This window comes from Stegostoma tigrinum, chromosome 18 (genome assembly GCF_030684315.1).
Source record: "Stegostoma tigrinum isolate sSteTig4 chromosome 18, sSteTig4.hap1, whole genome shotgun sequence".
Classification (NCBI taxonomy): Eukaryota; Metazoa; Chordata; class Chondrichthyes; order Orectolobiformes; family Stegostomatidae; genus Stegostoma; species Stegostoma tigrinum.
The window spans coordinates 22,222,350-22,247,927 of record NC_081371.1 but is presented as its reverse complement, the minus strand read 5'-3'; the positions used below and the strand labels follow the sequence as shown (position 1 = coordinate 22,247,927).

At 40.8% G+C, this 25,578-nt stretch overlaps 1 protein-coding gene across 9 annotated transcripts in view; it reads left to right on the top strand.

Moving 5' to 3' along the window:
• LOC125460896 (voltage-dependent calcium channel subunit alpha-2/delta-4-like) overlaps positions 1–25,578 on the top strand; it is a 403,518-nt gene that overhangs the window by 5,060 nt on the left and 372,880 nt on the right. For 8 of the 9 annotated variants that reach the window (XM_059652381.1, XM_059652382.1, XM_059652384.1 and 5 more), the window contains one exon: positions 78–159. In XM_059652381.1, coding sequence (XP_059508364.1) covers positions 78–159 — 82 coding nt within the window. Of the gene's footprint in view, positions 1–77; positions 160–19,329; positions 19,442–25,578 lie in introns of those variants that run through there. The other variant, XM_059652389.1, reaches the window with a different exon arrangement.

Genomic DNA, 25,578 nt, shown 5'->3' with positions numbered 1-25,578 from the left:
TGCTTTTTTAAAAAAATAACAGATACTATTACTATTAGTATGTTAGGACACTTTCTAAATATCTTTTTCTTTGTTAGTGTGCAAGTGTGGGCCTTGGAATTCGGTGGAGAGCTGAATTCCATTGTGGAAAAGTATTCAGGCTCCTTATTGCTACAGAAGGTCAGTAAGCAGAATCAAGTTTTTTATAAGTGATAATGGGAACTGCAGATGCTGAAGAATCCAAGATAATAAAATGTGAGGCTGGATGAACACAGCAGGCCCAGCAGCATCTCAGGAGCACAAAAGCTTTTGTGGTCCAGAGATGCTGCTGGGCTTGCTGTGTTCATCCAGCCTCACATTTTATTATCAAGCTTTTTATATACTTCTTTTAAAACAGGACATAACAAGACCTCAAACAGCACATGTAGTCAAGTCTAGTGATTAGGGGTTCATGAAAGACCTCAAAGGCTACTTAAACATATGTAAAAATTCCTTGTGATGAAAGTTATATTTAACTTATTCCTTGAGTGACAATATACCAACGGTCTGAAGTATTAATGGGAGAAATATTGAAATGTGATGCTCCAAGAAGTGTTTAATCATATAAATTGAATTTTACATTTCAGTCTTAATTAACCTTAACTTACCTTTATTCTATTTTCAACTACTGTTCATGATTCATTCATTGGTGAACTTTCTTGTCACTGAATGTCCACCAAGTACACTGTTTAGTTGGTGTTATCTCATATGGTCTTAAGCCAGGTCTTAATTCAGAAACTGCCATAATTTGACATTAAAACAGCCAAAACACAAGCAGTCAGCTTCAACTGAAAGTAGGAAAAGGATCTAAGGTAATAGAATATTAGGCATCATTGCTCTAAATCGTTGAATTTGTTATGTCCTTAGAAAGCCATCTAATGTTAACACAGCAGACAACACTTTGTTGGCTACTTCTGTGATGGAAGAAATTATTGGTAAAGATTTCTCAAGTCTGTTGTATAGTTAATGATCTTTAGCTATCTTATTCAAACTCTGCTTATTTACACAGAAAACATGTCAGAAATATGTGAAATATTACCACCTTTCAAAATTAAACTGTTTTTACAACAAGAACAATTTACGGGGTAGTGCTGTAAAGATCATAGTCATTCTAGAACAGCGACTTAAATATACTAGTTCCCAGAAGGTGTGACTACAGTTTTTAACCTGTGCAGTACCAATGAAATAAATCTTTATATTTCTGGGTTTATAACAAGCAATGAAAGCACATTAAATCATTTATTCGTGTTCAGTTCAGGAAATACTACAGTTTTCTTAAGAATCAAGATTTGACTTTAGAAACAAATGTTTTAGTTTCTCTATTCGCATGTTTTAGTCAAGTTCACTGGAACTATGTCTCTTCAGTAACAGAGTGATTTTCCAAAGCCAAATGTCCAAACCAGGAAAGCTCACGATGGAAATCTTCATGTTATTAGACTTCAAAAGTTCAGATAATCAGGCTCTGAGAGGAATCATAAAATTGTCTCTAGCTCAAGGAAGAAAGTGGAAGGAGTAAGTTAACATTTAGAGTTAAAGTAGGAGTACAGTTTCTCTGGACTTGAGTCTCTGTAGTGTTGGGAACAGGGAGAAGCTTTGTTTTTGATGTTTGTTAAAATCTTTCTAACAATAATATTAAGAGCATGGTTTGTTTGTTTGCTTCTTCTGTATGAGAAACTTTGTGTTCTGTTGTTAAAGGGCCTGCAACTGCGTGTGAATATGTTTGTGACTGGTGGATCATCAAATAAGTGGAGCTGCTGTACAAAAATCTCAAAATTCTGTCCAATAATCATGAAAATGTTTTTTGCAAAAAAAAAATCACCAAAACTAAACTGCAACAAGCTTTGTTTCATTCAGTGATCTGACTTGTCCACTGACAGTATCAACTGATATCATGAGTTACTTAAGGAATTATGCTCCATGTTGCCATGCTTCTATCAAAACCTTTTGTAAGTAAGTGTAATTTGTATAAACCAGGGGCTGAGGCATCAGCAGTCCAGGGTGGTAAATTAAACTGTTAATTACCATTAGGACTGCTTAAATAATTGTAGGTTTTCACCCTTTTTCATTATTTATTTAAAAGTTTTTCCATTCCCTATTGTCAAGTCTCATTTTCCTTGTAAGAGACAATGTGTGGGTGTAGGTTTTAATGGTTACCGTTAGAGCAGCTGTCCCTTCATTCTCCTGAGATTACACGTCTGAAATGTTGTCCTTCTTAAAATCTAGAACTAGGTAACTCTACATGGACAGGAGATCTGACTACAGCTATTTCAATTATAAATGTAACAGTTGATGTCTCCATCATATGACTTAATATTCAGTAGAACAAAAGAACTTATTGCACAGCTATCTAGAAATCTAAAGTTTTAGCATTTTCCATATTTCCATATTCACCTAGCATATGTATGTTCTCAGCTATGAAGATGGGCTCAAGAAAGCAACTCACCATCACTACATCAAGGGGAGTTGGGGACGAGCAATAAATGCTGGCCCAGGCAGCTATGCCTACATTCTAGCTGAACAGATTATTGCTCATTTACACTTTCTACTTTTGATCTGAATAAGAAAGTTTTAAAATTCAGCATTCATTAAAACATTCTTTTAAACCAATTTAACTCTATCTTCTAAAGCATGAATGTCTCTGCACTATTCATCTTGCAAGATTTGCAGACAGCAAGGGATGAATCTTAATGACATTTTGACTGCATGACCTTTTCATTCAGTTTCTTGTAGGGTATTTTTTCCATGAACAAAGAACAAGAACAAAGAAACTTACAGCACAGGAACAGGCCCTTCGGTCCTCCAAGCCTGCGCCGAACAAGATCCTCTGTCTAACCTGTCATCTATTTTCTAACGGTCTGTGTCCATTTGCTCCCTGCCCATCCATGTACCTGTCCAGATATTTCTTAAAAGACGCTAACGTGCCTGCATTTACCACCTCCGCTGGCAACGCGTTCCAGGTGCCCACCACCCTCTGTGTAAAGAACTTTCCACGCATATCTCCCTTAAACTTTCCTCCTCTCACTTTGAACTCATGACCCCTAGTAATTGAGTCCCCCACTCTGGGAAAAAGCTTTTTGCTATCCACCCTGTCTATACCCCTCATGAATTTGTAGACCTCAATCAGGTCCCCACTCAATCTCCGTCTTTCTAATGAAGTGTAAGAATTTTCTCACGATGTTTTCTCATCCCACCTCATTAACTATCTATCACTTAAGGATGGCACCCCTGTCTTCATTAAATGCTAGCCTGATTCAACCACTTTTTGATGCCAGTAAAAAATCATCACTCACTGGATGTCTCAAATCCTGGCACCCCAGTGTCAAATGCCATCTTTAAAATCTGGCCAAGCTTGGGTCCTGTGGAGTTGCCCTTCAACAATATAATAGCACAACAGCCCAAGTATACTGCTCACAGTCTACAGCTGACATGGTAGATGCTTCCTGAAAAATACAGCTCCACTTTTTTGTCCCAATCTGTTTACTAACCAGGCCACAGTTTAGCTGTCCTGAGCCACATCCCATCAACTAGCCAGCATGTTACTGCTGATCAGAGATAATGGGAACTGCAGATGCTGGGGAATCCGAGATAACAAAGTGTGGAGCTGGATGAACACAGCAGGCCAACTATCATCTTAATGTCAACTTTTGTGCTCCTAAGATGCTGCTTGGCCTTCTGTGTTCATCCAGCTCCACACTTTGTACGTTACTGCTGATCTGTCCCCCAGTGGTCACTGAAGGTAGCATCTTCTCACTTTCCACTGAAGGACTATCACAGACAGGCAAGTATTCAGGCATTTCCAAACATGAGCTTTTATTTAGTCATCAGAGGTGAAAAAAAACTAAGAGGCTGCAGTGCATATCACAATGCAAATGAAAAGTTCGCATGATGACCAATGGCTATTTTATATTTTAATGATGGTCTGCACGTAGCTCCCATCTACTTGTTCTATTCGGTGTATCCTGCTCTCGCAAGTGTGCTTCCTCCAACCCGGTGTCATCTTCCTCTTCTGAAAATTACTCCTTGACCTTCATAACCACCAGGAGAGGAAAGTCTTCTATCCCTGCAGGTCTCAGGTCCTGATCCAACAGCTGGCACAGTTCTGTCATAATAATCCAGGACATGTGGATGCACCAACACAACACCTTTATTATCCCAAGAAGATAAGTTTGAAGGAGAAAATCTCTGGCCCTCCTGTAGCTGTTTGCATCCTGACGGTCTCTGCAGATGTGACGTTTGTCTAAACTGTGTGCTTCGCAGCCTCTGCAGTGGATTGATGCAGTTCCTGACCTTCCTGTCAAGGTTACCCTTCTTGCAACTGCCAGTATTCCACCTGTCGCTCCTGTTGTGTGGGATTTACGTCGGGTCCAAAACAAGTTCTTAGCTTAGTAAAGGCTCTGTGCTTGCGTACCCTGCAAATGATGGCTGCTTATATTTCTCTGCAATAAAACATCGCACCCCAACAGTGCCACTTATTTGTAGAGGTGCTGCAATGACTGAGTGATTAGATTGGATTACCTACAGTGTGGAAACAGGGCCTTTGGCCCAACAAGTCCACACCACCCTTTGAAGCATCCCACCCAGACCCATCCCCCTATAACCCACATGCCCCGAACGCTACGGGCAATTTAGCACGGCCAATCCACCAGCCTGCACATCTTTGGACTGTGGGAGGAAACCGGACCACCCGGAGGAAACCCAAACAGACACGGGGAGAATGTGCAAACTCCACACAGACAGTCACCCGAGGTAGGAATTGAACCCGGGTCTCTGGCGCTGTGAGGCTGCAGTGCTAACCACTAAGCCACCGTGTCGACCTGAGTAGTCAACATAAGAGTTGCTTGGGACAGTTCTGTGTGCAATGAACTCTTCCCATCTCAGCCCCACAACAACTGAGGAAATTATCACTGCAAGCAGTAGTTCTCATCATTATACACACATTCTTGAACTTTCTCAGGAACTGGTAGTGGCCAGTATCTGGCTGTTTTAAAGTTGGTGATGATGAAATCTGCTTCATTGAGATCTGTGCAAGTTGCAAGGACCAGTGCCACGACAGATATCAACTGTGACCAGTATTTAAACCTCCAAAACACCTCCCAAGATCTCATGCATGTTGATATGATTCCATATGAAGTGTAACTGAATTTTGAAAGAGCACAATTGCCTTTGCCCCTTTGATGATCTCTCATCCAGCAGAAGTGGATCCTGTTTTTATCCATCAAATGGACACTGACTCCATCTACCTGCCCAGGCACTTTCTAGCAGTCATCTTGGACAAATAGCCGGTGATAACAGGAAATGTAGCTCATGGTGGGCATTCAGTCTGCTCACCACGTACCCTCAGAGGTTATAAGTATCCTTTTTCCTTGTAGTGCCACTACCAGCCTCCAATTTTCCTCTTTACCCCTGAACTCTGGCACTGCACTTTTAAAATATCTAATGTGGTCCTGTCCACTTTCCTTGGAGGCCATGGTGATAGTTATTGTTAATAGTAACCATACTGTTGTGTCCCAGACCCCCATCCTGTTCCATGTTCCTTGCCTTTAGTTTTGTCCTTCTCCACCCATCCAACACCCAAAATGTCACACTCACTCCCATCAAGATAGTTACTGTTGGCATGTACAGGACATTAAACAATGCATCCAGTTTCTCACTGATCAAGATAGCTAGGCTGATAAGGTAGTAGGATTTAGGGCTATCACAATGCTGAAGGTGGCCCAGACTGTCAGACTGTCATTGAGTGCAAGGTTGCATCTAACCGTCTAGACTCCACAGACTAGTCAACATCATCCATCCATTGAAGACTCATTCATTGTTGAAATACTGTGCACAGAGACCATAATGATGAATGAATGTAATTTTCTTCTTATGTTTGCCTGGTGATAAAACACATTTAAAAATAATGTTTCGTCTTTTTAAGAATGGAGATGTGCAAGAAAACTCATGTTTTTCCTTCTGGACTGTAAAACAGAATAGAAACTAGACACATCCATGTAGTTGAAATAACAGGAATTTTGCAACTTCTAAGTATCAAGTAGTGTACGTTTTTAGTTGTAAAAGGTTGTTTTAGAGTAGTGCAATTGACTCAATTATATAAGAATGGCACAAGGAGTTTGAGGTGAGGTAAAACTACCTGATGACAGCCCACTGTTTAAACTACAGCCCAGTCAGGAACATTACGTGTAGATCCAGTAAACGGAAAATATCTTGCTCTCTTTTTGAGTGAATAGACCAAAAATCAACTTTAGTCTAGTACAAAATAAGATTAGTTTCACTTGATCAGTGATTGAATTGAAGAATTATTCAATTGAATACTGTTCCATTTGATTCCAGCTTCATCCTCTCAAACAGCAAAGTGAATTCTATCATACTGTGGTCACCTCCCCCCTAGGGGTTCCTTTACCTTAAGCTCCCTAAACAAGTTTGCCTCATTACACGTCACCAAATCCAGAATTGCCTATTCCCCAGTGGATTCTACTACAAGTTGCTACAAAAAAAATCTCACAGACTTTCAATGAATTGCCTTTCTTGTGATCCTCTACCAACCTGATTTTCCCAGTCCACATTCATATTGAAATCGCCATGGATATTGTAATAGAAGAGGCATGTAAGAAAGGCATTATACTACTGCTGTCAGGGTCTTTTTTTTTACCCTTTGTGGTTCCTAAACTCTGCCCGCACAGATGCCATGCCTTCTGACTCTATATCACTATCACTATGACTATCACGAGCTGCCAGAAGAAGTGGTGAAGGTAGATACAATTACAACATTTAAAAGGCATTGGATGTGTATATAAGTAGGAAGTGTTAAGAGGGGTATGGGCCAAATGCTGGTAAATGGGTCTGTATCAGATTGGGATGTCAAGTTGGCGCAGATGAATTGGACTGAGGGGTCTGTTTCTGTGTTATTTGACTCTATAATAACCATTGCTGTACAGACATGTTTGAGATGTCAGTATATAAAATGTTATAGAAATGTTTGGGTCCGCTTGTGGCACTGTGGTTGTGCCGTGACCATGGATCAGAGGCCCTTTCAAGTGCCGCCTGCTGCTTGTGGTGTGTAACAACATCTCTGAACATGTTGATTATAAAAGTAGGTTAAATATTAAGAACAAGTCGTCAGTGCTAAAATAAAAGGAGCTGAAGTTCTGGACACTTTTCTTTAGTGATCTGGACTTCTTCAATTTCAGAATTTTGTTTTCCCTAGGAAAAGAAGGTGCTTATAGTAGCTGAGTGCTGGTCATCTCTCCTCCACCCTGCCCCAGTACTTGTCTAATTAAGCAGTTTTGATCACACAATTTAACTTGTATACCACTTATGGTTTTGATTGTGAAGGGGTCCACACACTCTGTCACTGTTAGTGGCAGTTAGTGGCATTTTGCTGTGCATGATAGTGGGCATTAAGTCTGAAAATTGTAAATAGGCATATAGTCAATTGTGACATTGCAATTTTGGCCTTCCTACTCAATGGTATGTAAACAGATCATCAATTGCTAGCAGGTTAGTTTTGTTTAATCATTCTGGCTAAGTTTGTGGGAGTGTTGAGGTTTTCTTTGCTGTAAAGTCTGTAAGGAGTGGTGCTGCATGTGGTGAATGTCACTTGGTTCTTAATTCAAGGATTCTGGTCTGATTCTAGCTTGGGTGCTAGAGTTATCAGCTCGCTTGATCTCCAGCTTAACGATAATAGGAAAATGACAAGCTGCTCATTGAGAAATTTAGATGATGAACTAAGGCCTTATTCACACAGGCATTTCAGCACTTCTAATCCTAAACTGGGAACAATTTTCATGACATTTCAATTTTCAAGAAGATCTTCATTGAAATCTACTTTCACCTGCAGACAGATCTTCAGTCACAAAATATGGTATAGATGACTCTATTAGTGACTGAGAAAATAACTGTGACAACAAATATTTTCACATCAAGATCCTTCTAGGCTAGAGCATATAACACTGATACTGCCTCCCATGTTTCTATCCATTGGTGTACAAGTGAAATGGCTGATCATGGTTCTGGTGTAGGGGACTACGCTACCATCTTGTATTCTAACCAGTGTTGTGCATACATTTATATTTGAGGACCATGCAAAAAATTGGAAGATGTGGAACTTTGAACATCATATGGATTGAGAAGTGTTTACATCATGATGTTTCTTGGAAATGAAGTCAATAATTTGTGTGCTGTGGCTTATCTTCTGTTTACAGAAGCTTAAGTGACTTTAGAGAAAAGACAGACAAAGTTTACGGGGATAAGAGAGGATTTATGGTTCTTAATTATTGGAAAACTAGCCTTTGAAAAATCATGGGGGCTCCTATACCAATAGTAACCCTTCAACCTTTTCTCAGGACTTAGGGTTTTATGTTCATTATGCACTTTATAAGAAAGAAACCCTGAAAGCTGCAAGTGTGTCTCCTTCTCAGCAGAAATTTGATAACCTGAAAGATTACACACCAGTACTTCTGACTACCTTTTAAAATCTGAAAAGCTGAAATGAGAACACTTTCCAGAGATTCAGATCCAGTTTGATTTCAATCCAGACCAAAGATCTTCCATCAATCTGTGGCAATCAGCCATTTAATGTCATTATCATCAAGAAACCCTGTTAACCATGAGATATGATTGCTTTGAGTGCTGTCTTTTCAGACCCTTGGCCAACAGGAGTGTTTTAGCTTCTGTAGCCATATTTGAAAAAAAACTGCAGAGATTTTTGTTTTGGTTGTTTGTATGGGGTTAGAAGGATCTACTTCCAATTCCAGACTATAACATTGCCATTAACCAGCATGTGCCAAATATTTTAAGGGTAAGTTCTGCACTGAGATAAACCAATGATTTTTAGTTCAAAGAAGCCTGGTGAAAGTTTTTTTCTTATTGTCGTAGCAGTACAATAGAGAATCCATTCACTTCTTTTTGAATCAACACCTTTTATACTAATGATGAGAATGATAGACAGATGGGAGTTGATTACTAGCATATTTCCTCCTTCAAGAGGAATAAGAAGTCTCAGTCTAGGAGATGTGGTAGACCATTTCTGACTGAGACGAGAATTTTTTTAACTCCAGAGGATGGTGAACCTATGGATTTGCTTGTCCCAGAAGGCTGAAAAGATGAAATCAAGAAAATGATAGGTCAGAAGATAGATTTCCTCCAGATAAAGGTGTCAGGTATTAGGAAAAAGTGGGAGTTTGGCTCTGAAATAGAGGAGCAGCCATGATTGTTGAATGGTGCACTGGGCTCAATAGGCCAATTGCCTGCACTTGTTCTATTTTCAGTTTTTCTATGTCATTGTCATAAGACCAGATGAACTGGTTGCACAGAGATACCAAAGTATGGAGCTGGAGGAACACAGCAGTCCCTGTCTGAAATGCCAGTTTTCCTGTTCTCTGATCCTGCCTGGCCTGCTGTGTTCCTTCAGCTCCACACTTTGTTATCTTTAACTGCAGCATCTGCAATTCTTGCTATCAAAAGTCAATGTGCATATGCCTTCACCAGGATAGTAAAATTCCCTGTGATACAAGATACGGACTAAACTGCATACATGGTTTTATACATACCATATCCAAAAACTGAGATGTACAGTGATTGGAAAAGATTGCACTCTGTGAATGCATGGGTGATGTGTGATCATGATCAGCAAAACATTCAGATAAGTGCACAGTATCCTGGCAATTGTCATGTAGTCGTTATTTTTAAAGTACGTGCTATTTGAGCCAGAGGTTATTTGCTGACCAACTGATTGCAGTGTAGTGTATGACCCAACCCCACATAGAAAACATGTTTTCATGGTAGCATGACTATCATAACATACATAGACTGTTGGTGTTCAAGCAGTGCCCTACCACATTCACTGGAGTGTCTCCTGATTTGTTGCACAGGATCTGGCAGATCCCAACCAGTGAGCGGTTAAGGTGGAAGAGGTGCAGGAGGAGAAGGACAAGGTGAGAAGCAAGTAGAGAACTATAATTTCATCATTGCCGGTTGTTTTATGCCTCAAATAAACTTCTTAGATAGTACGCTGTGGGATTAACGTCTGTCGGAAGAGTTTTATTTTATACCTTAACATGCCTGCTGTTTTGCTTGCAGCAACCTTTCCAAATTGAGTTACTTTTTTTTAAGTAACAGCAAGGAAAGTATGACCAATCCCACAGAACGGATACCAGATGCACATAACCAAACACTGAAAAACTGAACACTCCAATGAAGGCAACAGTGCAAGCTTTCATGGAAGCCAGCTGTTTTTGTGTGGCATGGGTCTTTGTGTCTACTTTTTATCATTAAGATGTTGAGTGGTTTCTACTTGTGCTAAGATATCAGCTGTGGGATGCTGCACTGCAGTGGATTCCACAAACGTGCCGCCACTTCTATACCAAAGTGGGTTCCAAATTCTATGATAAGTTGCCATCAGGTTCTTCTGTGCTGCCTGGCATCCACAGTAGGCTTTCTAGCAGCTTAACAATGCAGCAAACACTTCCTTGTACATGCCGATCAGTCCTTTTTCTGTAAACTATCCAACTAAAACCCTCAACTGAATTCACTACAGCAGAACTTTCTGATGTAAAGTGTGCTTCAAGAAGGTGGTACCTGTGTGACCCCCTCTCACTATCCTAGATAAAAGATTGTTTCTGTTCATTGATTTCTTAATCTTGCCTCAATGCTACCTCTGAAGGTACAACCAACATCTGTATTTGAGTTGAAGATTAGGCGAAGTTGAATGGTTTTTCACTATCATTACTTGTTCTTCTTCATCTTCAGTTTCTTGAGGTTAAGTATCCATCTTTACATGCTTTAATTTGCAGGTTACAGTAAATAGCTTAAAAGCCTAAGGTATAGCAGGTCAATCAGCTATGAAGAATGCTCATCAAATCAGGTATTTCAAGTGACCTTGATGGACACGTGCAGAAAATGCAACTGGCTATGAGAATTATCTTAAATGGCAAATAATTTGTAATTAACAAAATTTATGTTAGGATTATATAAATCAAGTGGGTACAGAAAAAAAAACAAGAGTTTGACACATGAATTTCCCTATTGGCCAGTAATTAAAGATATCAAAAAAAAACTAATCAAATTGTGTGAAACTTGCCAATTCCATCAACCTCAACAATCAAGCAATTTCATCCACACAAAATTCCTTCTGAGCATGCTACCAGATTGAAAGTATTATTTGCAATGTTCAAGGACATGAATCCATTCCGATGACTGACTATTTAACTCTATTCCCTTTGTATGCCAAATCAAAGATACTGTGTGCAGCAACGATTAATGCATTGGCAGCCATATTCAATATGTTTGTACCTCAATAAATTGAGTTTGACAAAGGTCAGCAGTACACAAGTGACTCAAGAACATGTGAATGAAATAGTTTGTTCAATATATTACCACTTCACACTACCTTCCGAATGGACTGTCAAGGCACTATTTGTTATGTCTTGCAGCAGATGTACAATATACCTTTAATAGACATGCTTATGATGTCACTGCCATGATATGGTGTATGACCTGATTATCTAAAGTTCTGTTTCCATGTTGGGGAGCCCTGTTCACTCATAGCATGACATGTTGAGGGAAATGGAGTATACCAAAATTGCTTAATTGCAGTAGTGACTATGACTCTCTTAGATGGGTCTTCTTTGGGAGTCTTGCCTGGCTAGTTACTGTTGCGATAGTTTTTATGTAATTTGTCTGCTGCAGTAAATGGTCATTCCACCTCAAGGCTCCCATTGAAAACAGCAATTGCTTCCTGCACGGCTATTAGCTTGCTAAATACAGCTGAAGAAAAATCGTGAAGCTGCTGTTTGATCCACGTGGATGACGACACTTGAACACCAAATATCACTTACGAGAAAAGATTACTTAAGAGGAAGGCAGATAAACACCTTCAGTCCAGTTTGGATGAGTCCTGGGAAAAACAACCCTCCTCCACAGGCTCATTAGTGGTAGTGGTCTGTGAAAAGTATAAATGCCACACCAGAAGAGAATCCATCTACTCCCAGACAAAGGAGATGATGGAGAGACCCAGCACATGAATTCTTACCAATTATGCAAGACAAGGTCCGGTCAGGTCTATAGGAGCAGGCTTTGTTGTAGTAGATGGGAGCCCTGTTATAGAAGAAATGGTGAGGCCAGCCCAGCATGTGGATCAGGCTATTACACCTCAGACTTTCTACAACAGAAGATATGACATAAAGGGAAGCAAGGTATACAAACAGCATGGTACCAGAACATCAGATATGACAACTTACATCTAGCCAGTCATAATCGAGTCCTCATGGAACAGAACAGCTGTCAAGGAAGTAGTGATCCATTGTGCTACAGATAGTCTGTTTTGTGCAGTCTTCTCCTTCCTAACAAGCCAAGAACATCCAAAATTGGCACTCTAAATGCGAGAAGAGTGGAGAATAGCACTCTTATAGGCTGCCATTATGTGAAATGTAAGGGCACTGGGCCTTCTAAACCTCCAGGAGCCTTTACAAGCTCAAGATGTAAGTTAAAATTTACATCTTAGATGGGCCTTGGCCAACAGGAACGACAGAGCTGTACAGAAATTCGTAATGAGAAGCACCCAGAACCCCTCAAGATGACACCAAAACCAGGAAGGAAAGCCTAGAAATGGATAGAAGAAGAGACAAAACTTCTCCGTGAGTTAGAGCAATAATGTACATTTTGCATCTTTTATCTACAAGAAGATAGCCAGTATCCTAACTATAAAAACACCAAAACAAATATCAAATAAACATAGGATACTGCAGAGTAGTAATGTGGGACCCCAAGCCCCAGTGCCTAAACCCCCACAGGCCACCTCTGGAGAAGATCTGAAAATGAATCTTCACGTATCCAGCAGCAGAAAAGAATTATTCAACCTGTACTCCTAAACATTGAGATATAATGACCAAACCGCATAGGCAGAAGAACTCATAAGCAAGAAGCGGGACCACAAGGTTAGAGCCCTGGGACTGGGGCTTATCAAAAGTATCGGTGACCACTTTGTTAATGAAAAAGAACCCTCTCTGAGGACCAAAGTTGGAAAAAAAAGCAGAGGAAACCCAAAGAAGGAAGGAGTTCAAGAAGAACTCGGGAGCGGGAACATGCTGGGAAGTGAAGATATCCAAATTCAAGACAACTCAACAGCTCTAAAAACAAGATAAGAGACAGTTGGCTGGACAGATCATGGGAACCCTAGCTTTCACCACATGTCCACTCTCCAAGGAAGAGCTGGAAAGAAACTTTTTCCCACCCTGAACAACAAAGCAAACTTGAATTGATTCAAGCCATACACTGGAAGCAAAGATAACAGCTGCTCATGCAATCCGTTGAGGGAAAAGAAGTTGACAAGGCCGTCAAAAGAATTGATCCCAAGAGTGCGGTGGAATCTGATGGCATGAAGTTGAAAGATATCCAGAGGATCCAGTATAGCGACACTTCAAGGATTCCATGATTCTTCACCCTGTGGTTGAATTATAGAATTCCGGAATACTTGAAGAGCTGAACAGTCCTCATTTCAAAGACAGAAGATCTGGACAATCCGAGTGACATTGATAACTGGAGCCCTATCACAATTGGACCCATGTTGCTTTGCCTATTTATGAAAATTATAACAAAGAGATAAAGTGAAACACCACAGATCAACTCCAAGCAAAAGGCGCTTTTAACGGCGACCCCAGGCTGCAATGAAGATATTGCACGACTGGCCAACATCCCCAAAGGCACCAAACTGAATAGGAAGGATCTCGCGGTTATCTTTGTTGATCTTGCAAAGATGTTCAGGTCAGTTGGATGCAAACTTCTGCTGAAAGCCCTGCAAAGAGGCTACTTACGCCAACCTTTCAACTCGTAGAAGATATGTACACCAATACAATAACCATTATCAATGGAAACCACTGAAGAACAAATCCAATCGAGATGCTGAGATGAGTGAAGGAGGGTGACTCTTTATCACCAATACCATTCAATTTCGTTTTGCATTCACTGACGTGCAGTTGTGAGGAAGCCAGCACAGGAGTCTCCATGTTATTAGGCGTAAGAAAAATTGACTGCTGTGCGCTGACTTTTGCAGATGACATTGTTCACTTAAGCAACTCACACATTGGAATGATGAAGAATCTGAAGATTGTCCAATTATTCTGTGATAATGCAGGATTTACCATCAATATCATGAAGACAAAAGGCTTCCACTTTATGTATAAATGAAAGACTTTTCTATACAACCATGAAAAACATTTGGTCAGTCAGAAGAGATAACTTGAATTACATTCCCCTCAGCAGAAACAGAAAAATACCTGGGAGCCTGCATCAATCCATTGGCAGGTGTGATGGGAGGACAGTGGGGATAGAAGTTTATAACATGGATCTCTAACCTTCAAGACGCCATTCTCTGCTCAAAACAAAGAGTGTAAATCTGCAAGAATGCTCTTTTGAAACTGGACAGTATTATCTGCATCTCAGTCAAAGACATTCTATACTTACCATCCCATACAACAGACAGCATAGGTTTTCAAGGAATAGAGACAGAGGATAGGGCAAGCCTAAACTCGAAGTCCAAATCCCGGCAGCCATTATTCATAAAAGAGAGTCACTATGGACGTAGTGATCTGGGCTTCATTCCAGTTCTGCCAAGAGAACAAAATGGGACAAATTGGAGGACTGAGACAAATTAAAGTCCTCAAGGACATTTAGAGTTATCAATCTAAAATGAAATCAAGCAAGAACCTGATAGCAGAGCACAAGGTATGTCTAGATCCACCAATCCTGGAAAACTATAATAAACGCTACTGACTGTAAGGCTTGGTGCAACTGGGATCTTGCCAAATGGTTGAACTTCAAGTCAAGGCTTTGGAATTCAATACTATAAGAATGACATTGTATCCAACTCCTGGACAAAAACATCATTCCAGATTAAATCAACAGCTTACTGCTTGGATGCAACCTCTATCCAACCAGACAACTTTAAACTAGAGGCCGAGGTATGTTTAATTGTGCTGAATAAGGTAATTATTTTAGTGAGTCAAGTTTTAATAAATTTCCCAGTTGTATTGTACTGTTGTAAGGTTTTACTGGCATAAAATGTACATCAAATGATGTTCTTGGCCTTGGTAAACTAATCAATACAGCCTGTCTGGTTCTACATTTTCCATTGCACAGGGGTTGTTTTAGAGTATCATTGCTTAGCGAATTGCCCAAGGACTTGGGATGTCCCTAAACTGTCCTCCTTTAGACCCAGTAGCTCTGATCTTGCAATATGGAGGTTTCCAAAATGTCAACAAATGATGTTAAAACTCAGATAAGGTACCCATTGAGTGATTCAGAATCAGCCCAGACACAAAAGGGCCTGTGACTGTGGTGTATATGCATGAATAGCAGGAACTATAACAATTCTTCAGTTCCATGTGACCCACATCTCACATTTTATGCTATGGGAGCTAAAAGAATGATCATACTAATGATCTTGTCACCTAATGTCACAGTGGTAGCACAGTAGCAATAAACGTAAACATAAAAGAATCTTCATTGAAAGTTAGATAACCATAGATTGTAAACCATTTATATAACTAACTACAGTAGGCTTAAATTAGGACAGATCTCTAACTTAAATAGTCAGGAACTAGAATTGCCTCATTTCTACTTCAATTTATCAAGGCAGAAACCCCTGTACCTTTACCTTTTTAGCCTGCTTCCTGACATAAGCTAAGGGACATTAATCAAAAGACTTATTCAGATTTAAATGTGTACTTGGGAACCAAAGCCTTTCTACAGGTTTAAAACTACTATGGCTAACGGATACTGTTTGGAATTTTTTCATGCAATTAGTGATTTTCTAACCTAGGCATAACTACTTATGGTCAGTCAGTTCCACCACTTTGTTTCATTTAGCTTAGTGCCAAGGTGTCAAAGTTGATGTGATGTCACCAAGAAAATGTCGTCAGTGTATAATCTCGTGACACTGTTGACACGATAAAATCTGTGATCATTAAATGTACAGGGACTTATTAAAATTGATGTACTATCCCTCTGTGCAATGGCTTAGCCTTACCAGCAGTGCTCATATTTGGGAGAACAGATGTGCACAATCCATCCCTCCTATACTCTCAATATCCAATGATTGTGTGCTTGGGAATGCCAGAGTCACAATGGACTCAAAACATTAACTTTGTTTAACTCTTCATGGATGCTCCCAGACCTACCAAATTTCTCCAGCACTTATCTTAATTAGATCTCCAGCCTTGACAATACTTTTATCTGTGGTCTTTTAGCCATGTAAATAATTATTATAATAAAATTCAAGACATCTCTCCACAAGAACACAAGTCTCCATGATATATGTTTATGTTAACTAACATTCAGTGAACAATAAAATGTATCAAGGGCCATTATTTTGCACTCAGGAGGCAGATCAGATATTTAACCCATTTTGGATGGGTTTTCCAGTACTTGAGGAAAATATAGGTGAAAGAAAACTGAGGATTAGATCCATCAAGAAAATGCCTTTACTATATTGTTTCAGGGTAAGGAGGAGCAGGGATGTTTCCTTCAGGCTCAAAAATTTCACTTGTAACCCATGCAAACCATCACAATAGCTCATTGGCAATTTTTTGGATGTAATCAGCCATTCCCTGCCATGATCATGATTTACTTCTACCTGCTATTTGTTACTAAAAACAACAAAATATATTTGATCCGAAGGTATGAGTTTTTAAACAACTTTTCCCTTGTCCATCAGGCAAATACCTATCAGTAATACTGGATTTGTGAAATGTGCAAGCCCTGGAGTTAAAATTCCATGGTTTTTGGGGAAACCTGCAATTGCAGGCTTTGTGACCAAAGATTTGCTGGGCAATTAAGAGGAACTCATAACTCCATATGAACCTGTCATGGATGTCAGGGCCTTGTAGAGACAAGCAAACAATGCTGGGAATAACTTGATTTATGTAAGGTTTGCATAACAGTGACACATCTGCATGACCATCGCTTTATGACCAGATCTCTATAACCTTTCTGAATTATATACATAGTCCTGATAATCTCCTTTTCTATGTAAACTACAAATCTGCTCACTTTAGCACCTATTTAAATTGGGGAGCCGAGTCTTTCTCACTTGCTACTGAGTACTGGTGCCAAGGGCATCCTGGGAGTACATAGGCATCAGTATAACAGCCTACTCTACCAAATATACTGACCTAGTACCATCTTTGAAGGGCTTTGAATACAACTGCACTTACGTTAAGTATATTTGCTGAGAACTAAGGGTACTAAGAGCCTCTAGCATGCATAGATTGGAAACCTGCTTTGCCTGTATTTTAAGTTACATTGCGAAGGATGAGCACAATGGATATAAAAAATCATGAGTATTCAATGAAGCAGTATGGAAAAGCTATGCATCTCATTCAGAACTCATGTCTGTTACCCTATCTTTCCTCCAGCCATCACAATATGAGACACATGAAGTAGATCATAACACTTACACCTATGACAACACCAAAAATATCTCTATTACAAACAGTCCACTAAATGGGTATCTGTAAGGCAAGTGTGATACATGGACTTGATTATTTTCATTTAGGAGAATGTTGTCTCTGAGATATATGGAGCCAAAGTAAGCTTTCACTTGAAAAACACAGGATGGTAGGGGCTGTTTGTCTGTTTTAAGTCTGCAAAAATCACTGTCCTTTGATCTCGTTTTCAGCTTGGTTATTTCACATAGTAATTATCTTCATATCAATTCTACTACTTTAAGTCAACCATCTGATCAATGGATCTGTCACCAAATTCACTGTCTACTTGAAGGAATTGATATGAGACAAATGTGATTTGTTCCATCACATCTGATTCCTGAAATTGCACGTTAAGTTTCTCTGTTAACTTTAGGTGTGCAGAGTTTTCTGGTTCAAACCATTTTGCTTTATCTTTGATTTTTTTCCTAGTATTTTCTCCAGCCACAGGAACTACTGCAGCATTGTGCATTTTTAATTGAGAGGACCACAGACCCAGTTCCAATTTCTCTGTTTTCACAGAAATGGTCATTTGTATGAAATCTCTGGCCTTGCAATTCAATTTAGCTCATTCAGTTTTGACGTTGCCTGTGGAAACCTAAAGTCAATCAACCACTTTTTCCTGACAGCTCACTTGTACATTTTATTCCTTGATTTAAGACAAATGGTGATTTCAGGCATCAGCCCTAAGAATCTTCATAAGATCTTCTGTCAACTTAATTACCTCACCATCTGCATGGAGGAATAATTCACTGTGGGCGACATAGTGTTCGAGTAAAGATTTAAACAAGTTCTGAAAGCTCTTGCTTGAATGGAGTTTACAATCTTAACTTTCATGAGAACAATCCACAACTTTACTCAATAATGCTTGCTGGTAGATGTTGCAACAATAATTTGACATCAGAGAGGAAATCAAAATCATTTCTGAAAAATGCAACGATGTCCACATTTGCATCAAGCATAGATGGAGAACCAGCAGTTTTGATGGAAGTCAGTTTCTCATTTGGAATATTTTTCTCAAGCACATACTTTTTTAATTTGTCAAAAATATCCTCACCCTCTTGTTCTCTCTTCAAGGGTCAAAAGAGTGAGAAGATCCTCTTTAGTTGTTTTTGTGTGCATGGTTTTTAAGGATGTAACAATCAGCTGGCCTGTGTTGGTTATGTCAATGGATTCTTAAGTTGCAGTGAGAAGCATTCACAGTCCTTCAAGTCCTGCTGCAGTTGGTTAAAGATGTCTTCAATTATTCTCCTTGTCTTGCTACTATGGAAACACCAAGTGATATGCTCTGGATTGCTGCTATTATTTATTACCTCTGACAAACACTGGCACGTGAGATGATCCACTGTTAGAGACTCTGCAATTAACCAACTGATCACAATCTTTGTTTTGGAAGGTATGGAGTTAGAAACTCAGGAATATGGGTTGTGGACATAATTTAAGTCATTTCCAAGTTTACTGATGTAAACTTTCCATAGATCTGAGAACCTAAACTTTCTCAGTACTAACAAACTGCAGATTTCTAACTAAACTTGCAATTTGAAAAAATTCACAAATTAAACTCTTCTACTGAAGTGACTTGTTCCTTGAACTACTCTGAACTTCTCGGAGCAAAATCAAACTTGTTTCTGAATTCAACCTTGCTATCCTCTAAATTGCAAACAAAGTTAATTGTCTTGCATGCTTTCCCAACCCTTCCTAAACTAATAATATAAATATTCAACATGGAAGCAGAGTAACAGGGCTGAACGTGGGTGTCTCATCTGCTTTCTTTCTCTTTTCTTGACTTTTTTTTTACTTTTGCTCTTTTCTTTTTTCTTTGTTTTCTTTAAAGCCTGGGGTCTGGTGATGTTCAAGGCCAAGTGAAGGATGAAGGACGAGACCTCTAGTGGTGGCAGCAGCAGTGGCAGCAATGCCAGGACAAGGCAGACATGGCTGCACCCCTGGTAAGCAAGGATCAGGTCCCATGGTGACTCCCATTGCCTGGACTTGCAGACCAAACCAAGGCTCCAGATCTGCAGATCTGAATGAGTAGAAGCATCTGTGAAAGGTTTGACAAGGACCCTGATGACTGATGACCAATAGCAACATCCAGAGGAGCATTGGATGGGGAACAGAATGTATGGAACCCAAGCATCCCAGGCCCATGCCTCCAGCTTGGACGCAGCAGTCACGGGTGTGGTGGCAGCAGAACCTATAACAGAGATCCCAAAGCCCATTACAGTGATCCAGAACCCATTCTGGAGATCCCAGTCAATGTCAAGCAGTGACTGGAGGTGCAGTGAAGGAGGAACAAGAAGAAGAAAGAAAAATGAACTCTATTGCAATAAAATCTTGCATTTTGTTCATTGTTTCAAGATGGCTCCGTAGCATGGTGACATTTTGCATCTGACATGTAGGAAATCACTTTTCACTGTTTTCATATAAATTTGATGATAAATCTAAATCTTTCCATTTATGCCACAGGGGCCTGCAGTCACCTACCTGATGACAAATGCTGGATTTAGTCATTGTTCCAAAAGAACTCTATGACCTTTATGTATTTAAAAAAAAAACCTTCTCAGAAGTAACCAACGTATGTCTGCCTCTAACTTGAAATTCAAATTCTGAAAATTATATTTATGTATAAATTATACGCCTTTTTATCATAGTTGAGGTCAGATGGGAAAATGGATCAGTGGGTCTTAAAACACTGCAATGGTAATGAATGAAACCACACCACACAGTAAATCTTTTGAAGAACAGACTGAGGAACAGACCCAAAAAACAGTTGGCTCTGCTGAGATTGTTACACTATGTCAAGCACAGCAAAATGGTGCTTGTGGTCAAAGGGTTGGAACTCTGCCAAAGTCACCCACTTTCACAGAGCATGCACCGCATGCAGTATGGTCTTTCACTCTCTATTTTTCTTTCACTCAAATATTTCTCAACTCTTGCTTTCTATCTCCGTTGGGAGGGCATCTGCCTCAGAATCATTGAATTTGGCTGTTCTTGTGAACCAATTGTGTGCCACCTATCATTCCTAGTTGTCTGTTCCACCTGACGCTATTATTACTCCTCTAAGTTACAACAGATTTTATGTCCTAGTGATGCACCAGGTTTCAGCCCGTTCATGACAATCATTCAGGAATTCCCAGGAATCTAACTCCAGTCTCTTTCTGATTTACCTTCCTTTTTGCGGCTGAATAAAGTTTTTGTTTTGATTGTACCCTAATATTTAGCGATATCTGATTACATTACAATTTATACTTCTGATATACACCGTAGATTAGTCATGCAAAAAATGAAGAACTTAGTCTTGTCATTATGAAAGCATGTGCTCTTGTTCCATCATCTCAATGCTTGTGACAAAAATGGTACATCTTAATCTTTTGCTTTCATACAGTCAAGGCAGCCCTTCATCCTGATTCAGAAATATTCACTTTGTTTCCCAAAGCTCTGCCCCACGTTTTTCACTTTTCCTAATTGTTGGAGGCTGGAGTTGGGCATTGGGACCCTGCAGATTTCCCTGTGCAGCTAACTCTAAGATGGTTGACTAAGAATTTAAAAAGTCCAAAGGGCAATTCCACTACACAGGAGTTCTCTTTGAAGACAGAGACTTCAGAGGGCTCCAACTTATTAAGGTTACTAATTACTCAGGAATAGTTAGAGGATTAATAACCTACTCCATCTCCTGGCTGCCATAAAAGTGGAACCTGGCTCACTATTGACGCAACGTAAGAACCTCAACCTGATACCCCTCCATCCCAATCAACAACTGTACACCCCAGCTTGTCTTAACGCAGACACTCATCCACTTACATAGCTCCCTGGCACTCAGTCCACCTACTCCTGGCTCTCAAAATGCACTTAGAACCCCACCCCTTCGCCTATCTTGAACACCACATTCCTCACCAATGTGTCATTGTACCCACATTTTCCAACTTGGCACTGCCAATTTGCCTGGCCACCTAACATGCTTACCCTACAGCAGCTTCTGGGCATTTAACCTTCAGCACTCAATATTATAAAGGGACAGTTGACTGTACAATGATTTTCTTCACTACTGGATTCATAGATTCCTAGACAAATTCATAGCAGGAGACCCCATCTAAAAATCTCCAGGACAGAAGTCATCTAAAATAAGTGGGTATTTTAAAATCTATCTGGGGTCGGAATTGGGTTTCTGACTGAATCGGAATTTCTGACCAATATACATTTTTATTTCATAACTCTTATTAGTATTACTTTTTTCATATTATAATTAAAATAATCATTTCTAAATGAAATTCATTATTTTTCAGGATGTGAAATTCAACATGATATGCAAGTCAAATTTGCTCAACGTCGCATATTGTTTTTACTATATAGACTGCACCACCATATTTGATGTCTGATTAAATGACAGACAACATTTAATGTTGTATTGAATTTGATATTCATTCTTCATTGTGACTGAGTATGAATTGTATTTTTGGATGGCCATTGTTAGGCAGTTAGAAATTTTAATGCATTCCAATTAGCCAGTAGCACTTAATGATATTAACATGCATTTTGACCATATATTGCATGTTTACTATTTAGACATACTTAGAGCTGCAATGCTGCCACTGTCCATATGACTATATTGGCACGCCTGATTTTCAGATGCACATTCATGCCAATGTCACCAAGAACCCTGCTTTAAATCAGTAGTGCTCTACTTGCAGCAACAGGGATTATGCAATACCTCAAAGCCTCGAAAACCATATTAGCCAGCTAAAGCTGGCAACATATCATGCAAATGCAAATCATAAACAAAACAGAAGAATCAAGCACCTGGTTTGTAGGAATTTTTCAGGAGGTGATGTGATAGTTTTAGTACTTTGTATGACAATTTGAATTCATTACTCAACAGTCTTAATTTAGTGCAATATCAAGATCTTGGGAGAATTAAAAAGGAATGTTCTTGCTGTGAATAATCCAATAGCATGAAACAGTTCATGTTCTTAACAGGTCATCCTGATTTCTGAAGGACATGGTTGATTAGTGAGTCCACTGCAGTTCTGTAAATTAATTTTGCCAATTATGTGTTTATGAGTAATGAAAAGCACAGAAGAGGGAGATTTAGAGGCAATGCCATCAGAGTCTCTGACAAAATGACTTTGAAAGCATGCACTAAAATACATAGACTAATTACAGGAGTAACTTTATATCACTGATATCAATTGTACAAATACACAAGTGATTTTGGCGCCTCCACAACTACCATAATATTTCAATAATGTGAAGGGCATCTAGGTAGGGCAGCATGAAGCCAAGTGCTAGATTTTGAGTGCCACCCCCATGCATTTGACGCCATCGATGAGATGGCATTACTTCCAGTCCCAGGGCTTGAAATATGGTGATTGCTTGTCGTCCTCATCCTCCTGATTAGAGACTTGCAGGCCTGTCAGATCCAGGTTGATTGAGGAATGGATACCCTATTTACAGGCAATTAACGACTCTTCTACTGGTGGGGAGGGAAACCCAACCATCTGAAAAATCCAAGATAACAAAATGTGAGGCTGGATGAACACAGCAGGCCAAGCAGCATCTCAGGAGCACAAAAGCTGACGTTTCGGGCCTAGACCCTTCATCAGAGAGGGGGATGGGGAGAGGGAACTGGAATAAATAAGGAGAGAGGGGGAGGCGGACCGAAGATGGAGAGTGAAGAAGATAGGTGGAGAGAGTATAGGTTTAGGGATGCAGTAGGGGAAGGGGAGATGGAGACTGAGAGGTCCAGGAAGGTGAGGGATGTGCTGGAGATGGCCCAGGTGAACTGAAGGTTGGCGTTGAAGGTGTTGGTGAAGTGGATGAACTGTTCAAGCTCCTCTGGGGAGCAAGAGGCGGCGCCGATACAGTCATCAATGTACCGGAGGAAGAGGTGGGGTTTGGGGCCTGTGTAGGTGCGGAAGAGGGACTGTTCCACGTAACCTACAAAGAGGCAGGCATAGCTGGGGCCCATGCGGGTGCCCATGGCCACCCCCTTAGTCTGTAGGAAGTGGGAGGAGTCAAAAGAGAAGTTGTTGAGTGTGAGGACGAGTTCAGCTAGGCAGATGAGAGTGTCGGTGGAGGGGGACTGGTCGGGCCTGCGGGACAGGAAGAAGCGGAGGGCCTTGAGGCCATCTCCATGCGGAATGCAGGTGTACAGGGACTGGACGTCCATGGTGAATATGAGTTGTTGGGGCCAGGGAATGGGAAGTCCTGGAGGAGGTGGAGGGCGTGGGTGGTGTCACGGACGTAGGTGGGGAGTTCCTGGACCAAAGGGGAGAAAATGGAGTCCAGATAGGTGGAGATGAGTTCGGTGGGGCAGGAGCAGGCTGAGACGATGGGTCGACCAGGGCAGGCAGGTTTGTGGATTTTGGGAAGGAGATAGAAACGGGCCGTGCGGGGTTGGGGAACAATGAGGTTGGAGGCTGTGGGTGGGAGGTCCCCTGAGGTGATGAGGTCGTGAATGGTATTGGAGATGATGGTTTGGTGCTCGGGTGTGGGGTCATGATCGAGGGGCCCTTCCCCTGCAACCGCAGGAAATGCTACACTTGCCCCCACACCTCCTCCCTCACCCCTATCCCAGGCCCCAAGATGACAGTCCACATTAAGCAGAGGTTCACCTGCACATCTGCCAATGTGGTATACTGCATCCACTGTACTCGGTGCGGCTTCCTCTACATTGGGGAAACCAAGCGGAGGCTTGGGGACCGCTTTGCAGAACACCTCCGCTCAGTTCGCAACAAACAACTGCACCTCCCAGTCGCAAACCATTTCCACTCCCCCTCCCATTCTCTAGATGACATGTCCATCATGGGCCTCCTGCACTGCCACAATGATACCACCCGAAGGTTGCAGGAACAGCAACTCATATTCCGCCTGGGAACCCTGCAGCCATATGGTATCAATGTGGACTTCACCAGTTTCAAAATCTCCCCTTCCCCTACTGCATCCCTAAACCAGCCCAGTTCGTCCCCTCCCCCTACTGCACCACACAACCAGCCCAGCTCTTCCCCCCACCCACTGCATCCCAAAACCAGTCCAACCTGTCTCTGCCTCCCTAACCGGTTCTTCCTCTCACCCATCCCTTCCTCCCACCCCAAGCCGCACCCCCATCTACCTACTAACCTCATCCCACCTCCTTGACCTGTCCGTCTTCCCTGGACTGACCTATCCCCTCCCTACCTTCCCACCTATACTCTCTCCACCTATCTTCTTCACTCTCCATCTTCGGTCCGCCTCCCCCTCTCTCCCTATTTATTCCAGTTCCCTCTCCCCATCCCCCTCTCTGATGAAGGGTCTAGGCCCAAAACGTCAGCTTTTGTGCTCCTGAGATGCTGCTTGGCCTGCTGTGTTCATCCAGCCTCACATTTTGTTATCTTGGAATTCTCCAGCATCTGCAGTTCCCATTATATCTGAAAAATCCTGTCAAATGTAGCTTCTACTATAAAAGACTAACAGAATAAGCTGTAAGATGGTGCATTTTGGTAATAGCATTAAGAAGGCTGCTTGAACGGCACAAGGATCAGGTTCAGGAGCAAAGGCCTTCCTAAATGTAGATTACTAAATCACTATAAGTAGTCATGCAAGTTAAGACTGTAAACATCACAAACATATCACCATGCATGATATCTGGAAAGTAACATCCAAGAGGAAACATTTGTTAGATTAATATAGAATATTTACCACGTCTCGTGGAGATATTCTTGTGGGGATGCTCCTGGTGGGGAAAAACAGTCAGTGTTCATCCAGTTAAAATTAGTGAGCTTTTGGAGACACATCTCAACCTTGGACTGATACTACAATGCCACACACCACACAGTCAAAGATTTACAAGGTACAGCACTGCTTTTGGATTAGCAGGGAATCTTCACAAGTGCCTGTTTCTGTGCTATCAGATGTGGTGCAGAAAGCATATTAGTGACAGGGCACAAAGCAAAACAGTGGTGACATGGAAGATGTCATTGTAAAAGACCACATATCTTTTTGGAACTTTAAGCTGAAATGGAATTTGGACTGCTATAATGAAAAATCCAGGAGAGTGTTGCAAGTTGAAAGTTGGGTGTTGCACTTGGTATTACATAGTTCAATATTG